General features: G+C 37.8%; 2 protein-coding genes across 2 annotated transcripts; both read left to right on the top strand.

Moving 5' to 3' along the window:
• The first annotated feature begins 2391 nt into the window (after positions 1 to 2391).
• On the top strand, positions 2392 to 4887 carry LOC135943912 (venom carboxylesterase-6-like). Its single transcript, XM_065490581.1, has 8 exons — positions 2392 to 2616; positions 2670 to 2985; positions 3036 to 3221; positions 3285 to 3478; positions 3857 to 4216; positions 4271 to 4415; positions 4465 to 4597; positions 4654 to 4887. The coding sequence occupies exons 1-8, from the start codon at positions 2422 to 2424 to the stop codon at positions 4853 to 4855; spliced, it is 1731 nt and encodes a 576-aa protein (XP_065346653.1). The 5' UTR covers positions 2392 to 2421; the 3' UTR covers positions 4856 to 4887.
• A 285-nt stretch (positions 4888 to 5172) lies between these two features.
• Positions 5173 to 7509, top strand: LOC135943670 (venom carboxylesterase-6-like). Its single transcript, XM_065490324.1, has 8 exons — positions 5173 to 5495; positions 5548 to 5860; positions 5912 to 6097; positions 6189 to 6382; positions 6447 to 6806; positions 6854 to 6998; positions 7053 to 7182; positions 7244 to 7509. Exons 1-8 carry the CDS (start codon positions 5298 to 5300, stop codon positions 7470 to 7472), a joined length of 1755 nt encoding a protein of 584 aa, XP_065346396.1. The 5' UTR covers positions 5173 to 5297; the 3' UTR covers positions 7473 to 7509.
• The last annotated feature ends 2777 nt before the right edge of the window (positions 7510 to 10286 follow it).

Here is a 10286-nt window from a genome sequence, read left to right as displayed (position 1 = left end):
GGAGGCGCAACAGCGATTGTGCTGGATGACAACAGGCTGCTCGGGCGTGGTTTCAGAATCGCGCCCGCGAACAATGCCCTGCTGAGCGTGGCGCTTTTTTATTGCCACGATGAGCACCGAAGCGGCACCACGCGCGGTCCTATTGGTCGCCAGTGCATCCATTGTGCAACTCTGGTTGCGATTCGCTCTGCTGACGAGTGGAGAACGCTGTGTTTTCGACTTTGAGCCTTAAAGACGATTGTGGTTGCAAACACTCTTTATTTGAAATCAAATTTGATTGAGCAAGATTTTTTTAATTGAAAATCTAGACGAAGCTAAGCCACTGCAGCTTATTTCTTTGTCAAAATTAGACAACCAAATTTCTTTATAGTCTAACACAAAAATAGTTAATACTTGTTTATTCTCATCTATAATAAGTTGAAAACCAAAACAAAGATCTGATCATCAAAAAATAGTTCAACGGGTTGGGAGGTGCACCGGCGCCGAATCGCCTCTTGCAAGTTTTCGCACCTTTCTGCAGTGGCTTTAGGGACAAATATCTGGCGTTTCAATAAAAGACCTTGGTGCGGGTTATAGGTGTAAAGATGGTCACATTGGGCCCAAGCTCCTCTGCTGCCACTCGGGACCCATGTTCCATGTTATCCGCTCGGCGGTGTTATTGGAACCCGGTGAGCTCATAGCCCACGGGATGTGCTGAGCAGAGGTACAAAAAATATTCAAAATCTTTAACTTTGTTTCTTGATTATTTTCAAGTCGATACGTACCCGTAATAAGTGCAGAAGGCACTGCTATGTGTTTCTATAACCTTTTATTTTAATTTAAAATTATACAAAAAATAATGAAGTCCTTTTTTCAAATCTAATTTTTACTATAAATTTAAATTAAACGTAGTTCAAGAAATTGTCACAGTAAAATATATGCAAGCAACCCCTTCAGTTTTAGCCGGAACTGCTTTGTAATTATAATTTTATGATTTATTTAATTTCATTAAATTCATTTTATGAAAAAAATCTGATTGATTGAGGATGCATATTTATTTTAAACACTGAATAGTGCACTACTATAGTTATTAGGTTTTATCTTACTTGCTATACAGTAAGACTAATGTCTCTTTTAAAATAAAATTAAAATGCTTAAGTTGCGCTGTTCTATTTTTATAGTCATCGTAATAAAAGCAAGAGAAGAAGTAAAAAAGCGTCCGTTGCTGGCTAGCTCTTCCAGAGAAGAACAATAAATTTAAGTGTTAATAGTTTGTAGATAAGTCAGACGCTGAAAAATTATAATTTAGTCATTAATCCTCAGCGTGTACGTATTTGTTGCTTATTTAGAGAAAGATAAACTCTTAAATTATTGCTCGGAGGCACCAGTATAAATTTGCTTGATTATTACTACGAGACGTGGCTTGTGTATTCTCTCTCACACGCTCTCGCAGCTCATCTCCTGAAATACTGCAGGTGCTTCTGCGCTGATGCCTGAACCAGTCACTCTTGACTTATTTCCTTTCTTCACGCAATCATTATTATTTTATACGTGCAGCGCCGCTTCTTTTATTTATTTCTCCACTCGCCAAGAATCTGATATCACGCGCTGGTCCACGAAGTAATATAACTCATCCTTTTAAAAGTAATTTCAGTCTCGCGATAGCGGAATATATTTGCATTTTGTGCAAAACAATAACGAGATGAATATATAAGAATAATTAACAAGAGTGAAGAAAATTTTACATTATTAAAGGGTCACTGAGTAAAATGGTGCCATCGATAGATTCTCTCTCAACCAGTGAAGGTTGCTACTTGCTGCTCCAACTATCATAATAGAACTTTATTGATTTTGCGATTCGGAATCTATCGGCAAATCACACAATATTCCACTCCCATCTCGCCAGATAGCGGCATCCACCAGATAAGGGCCGCTGCGTGTTGCTCGAGTTTTACTCTCTCTGCTGACATCTCTGAGGGGATGTCAGAAGTTTCCTGCTTTACTATGAGACTGTTTCGAAAATTAAAGTACAGTAAAATTAACGTTTCGTAGTGAAATAAAACTTATTTATAATTGAATTAATTCAAATTTATATCGGATTAAAATTGAATGTTTTTTTCCTGGCATATATTAATATTTTCATTATTTACAAATATTATAAATTTTTATACATAATGCGTGACGAAATATTTAAATCACTGTAGATTCCATAAGAACGAAACTTTTACGGTTCTTTTTAATTCCCCTACAGGATGATTAGAAAAATCAGGCCTTGCAAAAACAGCACAATATCACGCCCTTAAAAATATAAATGATTATGAAGTGTTTTTACATCAAACTTATATGGTTTTCTCTATCTTATCAGAGAGCATGTTGCGTCGACCAATGTGCCGGGCATCTCTTAAGTCCTTTCCAAACATTCATCTACGGGGAACACTCACGATGCTAGGGCCTATCAAAATTATATTTATTTTTTCAACATTTTTTATTAGTTCTGGTCTTGCTGAGCGCCCAATTGTGCAAACTAAACAGGGTGTGTTGGAAGGAGTATGGCAAACTTCTGCCAAAGGTGCTCAGTATGCAGCGTTCATGGGCATTCCTTTTGCTCAACCACCAGTAGGGGAGCTGCGATTTGAGGTATATATCCGTTTCAAATTATTTAAAATTTAATCTTAAATTTTTTTTAAAAGCCGCCTCAAGACCCTGAGCCGTGGGACGGTGTATGGGACGCAGGTGATTTCGGTCCCTCCTGCATCGCCTTCGAACACGAACTTGAGCCTGGAACTGATCGTCAGGGATTCACAGTTGGCCAAGAGGATTGTCTCTATTTGAATGTTTATACGCCGCGGCTGCCGAAAGAGGGTGAACCGAGTCCTAAGTTTGACGTAATCCTTTACATTCATGGTGGAGCTTTTATGTTCGGAGGAGGGAAATACTACGGAGCAAAATACATCGTCGACAGAAATGTGATATTTGTCACAATCAATTACAGACTTGGACCGATGGGTAAGAAAATACAAATTAATTGATCGTGACAATCACTGGTCAAACCCTAGGATTTCTGAGCTTTGAGGATGAAGTAGTGCCTGGAAACAATGGACTTCGGGATCAAGTCATGGCCATGAAATGGGTCAACAGAAATATTTACAAATTTGGAGGTAATCCTGACAGCGTGACACTCGCGGGTCTTTCTGCCGGCGGCGCCAGTGTGCATTACCATTACTTATCTATGATGCCGCGAGGTGAGTGTCTCATTGAATAAAAGAGGTGATCGTATAATGAATAGGAACTGAATAAATGGGCAGGACTGCACAAGAATGGAATATCTATGAGCGGAACCGCCACGTGTTCTTGGGCTTTAGTTGAAAATGCGAGAGAAAAGGGCATGCAATTTGCAAGCAGCGCTGGTTGTGACGTTGAGAAGGATTCTGAACAGATTTTAAAATGTTTAAAGCAAAGACCAGCGGAAAGACTCATCAAAGCCGTAGAACAGTTCTTTGTAAGTATCACGCATTGTTTTTTAATTGCATGATGCTTTTGGAGGTGTACTTAAAAAATTTTAATTGCTGAACACAGCTTGTTACCTAGAATGCAGCAAATTAAAGTCTTCCCTACATCTGGGCAACCACTATAAATATTGCAAACTACGCGCTTTTTTGACAAAATTCAAATAGGTTGTGGTTTTAATGCAAAGAGAGAAAAGAGATACACTGAGCGTTAACAAATTTTTGCACATCAAATTAAAAAATAACTAGATTTCATTCAAACTTCCTTAGCAAACTTCCCTGTGGTGAAAACGTGCTTTTTAAATATTTAATTTATTAAAATCAAACGGTAAATTTAGTTTCTGAACTTAAAATTTATGCTTAAATTTTAGGTATGGAAGTATTCACCGTTTACACCATTTGGGCCAGTAGTGGAGAGGAAACGGTCTCCAAACTATGACCCGTTTTTGGTGCTTCCTCCTGAAGATATAGTGCTGTCAGGAAGGATGCGACGCCTCCCGTGGATGTTAGGAATTGTCGACGCAGAGGGGCTCTATCCTGTTGGAACTTTTATCAATGATGAGGTCGAACTAAAGAAATTTGATCGTGAATTTGATGAATTAGTGCCACATCTGCTCCACTTCCAAGATTCGGTGGAGCCTGCTGATAAACGGGATGTTGCAAGAAAAATTAGAAGAGAATATTTTGGAGACCGAGAAATCAATAAGAACGTGGCAAAGGATATAATTAAGGTTTTATTCAGAAATTTTTTCTAATCTTTTTTATAAAATCTATTGAAATTTTAGATGGCTTCTGATCGCCTTTTTGTTTACGACTCGCAATGGACCGCTAAATTCCAGAGCCAATTTGCGCCGGTCTTCTTTTACAAAGTCAGCCGCCGCCCACCTTTCAGTTTGAGCAACATTATGACAGGATCTAATGAAGACTATGGTGGGGTGAAAGTGTGCACAAAATTTTGGTTTAAAAAAATTTCATATAGGCACGAGCCATGTTGACGATGGCACTTACTTTATCAACATGACATTTTTAAGCTTTGAAAAATCAGAGGAGGACGAGAAATTTACTGAAATGATGCTTGATCTTTGGACTACGTTTGCACAGGATGACCTAATGTATGATTTTTTTACCCAATAATACTGAATTAAAAACACGGAACTTTAAACTATAGGATGCCAATGAGTGAAGAAATGGAATGGGACTGGCTGGAGTATGATAAAGACTTCAATTACGTACTTCTAGACAAAGCACCGGGCCGTACTGAATATGACAATGATATGGGAAATGCAAAATTTTGGAGTACATTACCCCTTAATGAGGGACTTCAAAAACTCCATCAAAAATCTAAAAGTGGAGCCAAGGATGAACTGTAGACAGAGTTGAATTACAAAATCAATTATCTTAAGTAGTGTTTTTCATTTACACAAGAGTCACATTAAGAAAAACAAATTACCAAATACCTTTTAAAGGCATCTACTTGGTTGTAATGCATATTAGTTTAGAAAATAACAGGATGCTTATGCAACTCGGCTGCCACTTATGTGTCGCGGATTGCATAACTGCAATAATTATTAAGAAGTATGATAAAACGGAGAGATACATTTTTTGAGGTAATTAAAGCAAAAGGAAATGTTTGTCAAAGAATTTGATTTAAAATTGATCTAATGCAATCAGTAACAAAAACAAACTCGTCAGCCCGCTGCAGTAAGCCTGAGCAAGCACGTTAGTAGTTTATCTTATCTGCGCTCATCTCCGGCCGGTACCTGCTGGCTGACTGACACGCTGGACTTTCTGTTCTCTTCAAAGAAATCACCGATGATGTGGTTTTTATTAAGAGCCTCGATACTTTCCCTACTTTCACTGGTGTGTCTGGGGTCGGCCGACAGACCCCTTGCATCTGCGAAACAAGGTGACCTGCAGGGCGTTTGGCAAACGTCAGCCAAAGGTCTCAAATATGCAGCGTTTATGGGAATTCCCTACGCCGAGCCACCTGTTGGCTCTTTGAGATTCGAGGTGAGAAATATTGAATAGTTAGTATTAGTTTAATTTAAAAATCCAAAATCAGCCCCCGAAACCGGCAGAAGCCTGGGATGGAGTTTTGGACGCTGGAGATTTCGGATCGCACTGCATTTCTTATGAGCATGTTTTGGGTCAAACGCCAAGGGATCCCATCAGCGGGGAAGAAGACTGTCTCTTTTTAAATGTTTTCACTCCAAAATTACCCGATGAAAACACCAAAGAGGATGATTTGATGCATGTCATCATCTTCTTTCACGGGGGTGCTTTCATGTTCGGCGCGAGCAATTACCATGGCGCGAAATATCTCATGGACAAGAACCTTGTACTCGTTACCTTGAACTACCGAGTCGGACCACTTGGTACATTTTACTTTATTTTCCTCGCTAAAATTTAAACATGGCTTGATTTAGGTTTTCTGAGTTTTGAGGATAAATTTCTTCCTGGAAACAACGGTTTGAGAGATCAGGTGTTAGCAATGAGATGGGTACAGGATAACATTAATTTCTTTGGTGGCAACAAATATTATGTCACTCTAATGGGACTCTCTGCTGGTGGCGCGAGCGTGCACTATCAACTAATGAACCACCATACCTCAAGTATGATCATAAATTAATTGTTTTAGTAATTACAAATCAAATTATGCTATGAGCGTAAAAATATTTTCTTATTATTTTTCACGCCTGACAGGATTGTTCTACGGTGCGATTTCCATCAGTGGAACGGCAACTTGTCCGTGGGCGCTAGTGGACAATGCAAAGGAAAGAGCGACTACGTACGCCAACAGTTTGGGATGCGATACTTCAAATGGCACAACGGAGACAGTAAAATGCCTGAAGAAAAAGCCGGCTGAAGACCTAATGAAGGCCGTCGAGCAATTTTTGGTTTTATTTCCGTTTGAATTTTTCATTTGAAGGCTAATTGATGTTTATTATTATAATTTTATAGGTTTGGCAGTACTCTCCGTTTACTCCGTTTGGTCCAGTGGTTGAAAGTGACCGTTCGCCAGATTACGATGAGGTTCTTTACGCTTCCCCGACTGAAATCATGCTTTCTGGAAGACAAAAACGGTTGCGTTGGATGATCGGTACGGTCGATTCTGAAGGCCTGTATCCGGTTGCGAATTTCATAAATAACGAGGAAGAATTGAAAAGACTTGACGAGGAATTTGATGAGCTGGTTCCTTTCTTGCTCGACTTTAATCACACAGTGAAACCGTCAGACCGACTTGAGGTCACCAGGAAAATCAGAAAAGAGTATTTTGGCGATAAGAAGATCAGCAAGGAAACAACAAAAGAGTTGATTAAGGTGTGTTTAGGCATGTTTTGAAAATTTATGAAGGTAATTTGCAATAGATGGTGTCTGACCGACTTTACTTGGTGGACGCCCAAAAAGCGGCAGAAATGCAGAGCCAGTTTGCACCCATTTATTTCTACAGACTCACGCGTCGACCCTCAAAGAGTTTGAGTGATCTTATGACAGGAACCACTAATAACTATGGTAGATATTTTAAATACGAAAATATTTACACTGCGTTAAAATGCAATATTTTAGGCACGAGTCATGCAGATGATTTCTTCTATCTCATGAACATGACTTTCTATGAGGATTATGAGAGAACTGGAGAAGAGCTGAGATTCATGGAAATGATGCTAGATTTGGTTTCTCAGTTTGCATCACTTGGGTATGAAAACCTTTCAACTCGCATATAATGGAAATAAAAATTTCTGGCAAATAAATTTTAGAAATCTACCCGAATATGAGGGAGTGAAGTGGAACTGGGTCGACGTTGATGCTGATTTTAACTATTTGCACATGGATAAAGTTCCCCCGCATATGGCGTACGACAACGATATTGGCAACGCAGATTTTTGGTTATCACTCCCAATTGACGAGTGGACCCAAAGACCAAAAGAAAAGAGAAGATATTTAAGAAACAAGGAGGATGAAATGAGATCAAGAGATGAGCTGTAAATTTTAATGGAAATAAATATGGCTGTTTTCTAATTTTCTATTATATTTCTCATTTCAATCATTTCAAAATACTATATGTTCCATTTTTAGAGAGCAAAACACTTAAAATTTATGTAAGGTATATCTCGTAATCCAATTTTATAGATTAAATAATTTTGTGTAATTTACTATTCAGATCCCCACTGGGAACTGGGAACTCACTAAGAAATAAATTAAGGGATGTACTTTCCGCTTGGTGCTGCCACTGGGGTGAGCGCTTGCACTTTCGTGTTTGATTTTATTGCTCTAGATGGCGCGAGACGTAGCTCTCGCTCGCGAACGGGTTGACTCACAAGCAGCTATGGTGCTCTCACTGCTCACACAACAGTAATGATATTATTAAAAATATAAGTCAATCATATTTTAATTCTTTTGTTGATTTGAATTGACTCAAATGAACGCGAACCGTGTTCTATGTACATTAACGGGCATTAATTTCAGATTATAATAGAAATATAACAATCACTCACTATAAGTAGTACCTTCGAAACTGGGTTCAAATTAATAATCATAATTATAGTATTCTTTATAGCATTGAAACTTTTAAAATAACCATAACTTTATATCTTTTTCTGTTAACAGCAATATTATTAATCGCTTGCTAGGTGATGGGGTAATAAAATTTAAATGAAAATTCGAGAAGAAAATAAGAAAAAACGTGTAGTTTATTTTATGCTTGGTCTAGATTCCAGGTGTTCAAAGAGGCTGTCTGGTATTTTTAATTTATAATAGACTGATAAAAGTATCAATAATGGAAAAATAAGTTAAACATAGGTGATCCTCCCTTATTAAACTTCATTTTTTGTTTATAAAATATTTTGTATGACTTTTCTTACTTTACAAATTTGTGTTACAAAACAAAAAATTTGAGTTATAATAATTTTATAGGTAAGTCTCGTTCTATGAAAAGACCGAAAAAACTACTTGTTATCCTATGTTTTATGGATTAATTTATTTTTAATAGAGAATACGTCGAAACATGTTAATTTATTTTCAATTCGTCATCCGATTCATAGACAATACAATAATAACCTTAAATAAAACTAATCGACCTTTATTTTTTAAGTTTTAAAGAAGAAATATATTTTGCCGGTTTTAATGAGCGTTGAGGCTCATTAGGAGCGGCAGCTTATAACAAACGTGTTCAGTGACAGCAGCTGGGCGTCCAACAGCTCTGAACAAAAGCCGCTGCCGCCGGGTGATATTGGTAACTGATGCAAAAAGAGTACGCGTAACATGAATAATGTGCATGCATGTATTGACAGCTAAATTGTGTCCAACCGTAATGCACCGTAAAATCCAACAGCGCGGCCGCGCGTTCCGAGCGCGCATCCTTTTTTATTTTCATTCGTCCACTTCCGCTTGATAAGAATTCGTCAATGCTAACAGGTTTAACCGAGTTTACTTAATTTCCGCCATTGGGGTGGCGCACGGGGGTATTATTGCGGCGGAGTATCATTTGTACCGTGGCTACATCCTGAGGTGAGCGAGAGAGCAGATGCTGCACCGCGCAGCCAAGGGATTTTGGCCGGCGGACCGCACTGCCGCACGTGAAATAACAATCGTTCTATGAAACAAATTACGCTCTAATAGACACTGTATCACCGCAGGGGCAAAAATAAAACTTGTTCTTACAACCCTATACAACGATAAAACATCCAAAATCAGTGCTGCCTAAATTAACATATCTGCCAGTTTATAACTTTAACAGCAATCTGCTCCCAGCATTTTCATGTAATTTATGTAAAAGACCGAAAATAGTTTAAAGATTGTTTGCAGTGACCTGATATTTTGCCTTTTAATTTATTCTTGATACAAACTTGACTCATTTTTCTGTCGAGTTTATCAAAATTATATGCTCAATTAAAATGAAAAAAAGAAATCAAATTAAACCATCTACAAACTACAAAGATCCAGAAAAAACAATTCAATTGTGAATTAGACTCGTGTGAAAATAAATTAAATTGTGATTAATGCATCAGAAATATCGAACAATAAAAAAATCTTAGCCGGTTATATGGATATCTTTACCTATTAGCAAATAATGCATCTCGTCGTAAGCGTGCTATGTAGAGTTCAACTTTCATGTTTTTGGTGAAATATATTAATTTTGCTTCAGTTGAACAACTTTTTCGGCTTCACATGACTCAACAAATCTTCTGAAAATATAATTTACACTTTTTTAACTCAAAAATTATCAACATCCTCCTTTTTATCAATTGCAATCAGATAACTAACATAAATTATTCCTATTTCTAATGAAATAATCTCAATTACTCAAATTCTGCACTCGACTGACTTCCCAACAGATCCGTCATGTGTCATGCTGGCAATTGTATATTTAGAGATTGTCGGAACAGTTGCACTATTTCCATCACTATATAGTATACATTTGAATGTGATGCACGCATGTTAAATGAAATTTCCGCCTGACCGCATTTAAAAAGGGAGACTGGATTGACAAAGCGCACACAGCTATAAAATAAAAAGGGGTTGGCTGCTGCTGCTGCAAATGTGATATTGGCGTCATACCCATCAAGTTTTTTTCTTCTTTCTGTTGTTGTCTGGCAAAACACTCCGACTGTAATCAATAATATTCAGCGAGAATTACGAGAGAGTAAAGTATACGCGTCGAAATCGCATATACACACCGTGGCTAAATATATAATGGCTCTTGCACACAATTACAAATTCAAGTGAGCTCTTTCGTACAGTTCAGTGGACAATGAGAGGGGTTTTTGAAGAAAGGGAGCAAAATAAAATATTGTACCAAAT

This window comes from Cloeon dipterum, chromosome 4 (assembly GCF_949628265.1).
Source record: "Cloeon dipterum chromosome 4, ieCloDipt1.1, whole genome shotgun sequence".
Lineage (NCBI taxonomy): Eukaryota > Metazoa > Arthropoda > Insecta > Ephemeroptera > Baetidae > Cloeon > Cloeon dipterum.
This window is presented reverse-complemented; position numbering and strand designations above follow the sequence as displayed.

What these genes read in the sequence shown, in the direction of transcription:
- LOC135943912 (XM_065490581.1), top strand. Translation starts at nt 2,422, where the DNA reads ATGCTAGGGCCTATCAAAATTATATTTATTTTTTCAACATTTTTTATT. An exon ending in TAGGGGAGCTGCGATTTGAG is followed by an intron (nt 2,617 to 2,669) that starts GTATATATCCGT and finishes TTTTTTTAAAAG; the next exon opens with CCGCCTCAAGACCCTGAGCC. An exon ending in TTACAGACTTGGACCGATGG is followed by an intron (nt 2,986 to 3,035) that starts GTAAGAAAATAC and finishes GTCAAACCCTAG; the next exon opens with GATTTCTGAGCTTTGAGGAT.
- LOC135943670 (XM_065490324.1), top strand. Translation starts at nt 5,298, where the DNA reads ATGATGTGGTTTTTATTAAGAGCCTCGATACTTTCCCTACTTTCACTG. An exon ending in AATGAACCACCATACCTCAA is followed by an intron (nt 6,098 to 6,188) that starts GTATGATCATAA and finishes CACGCCTGACAG; the next exon opens with GATTGTTCTACGGTGCGATT. An exon ending in CAACAAAAGAGTTGATTAAG is followed by an intron (nt 6,807 to 6,853) that starts GTGTGTTTAGGC and finishes AATTTGCAATAG; the next exon opens with ATGGTGTCTGACCGACTTTA.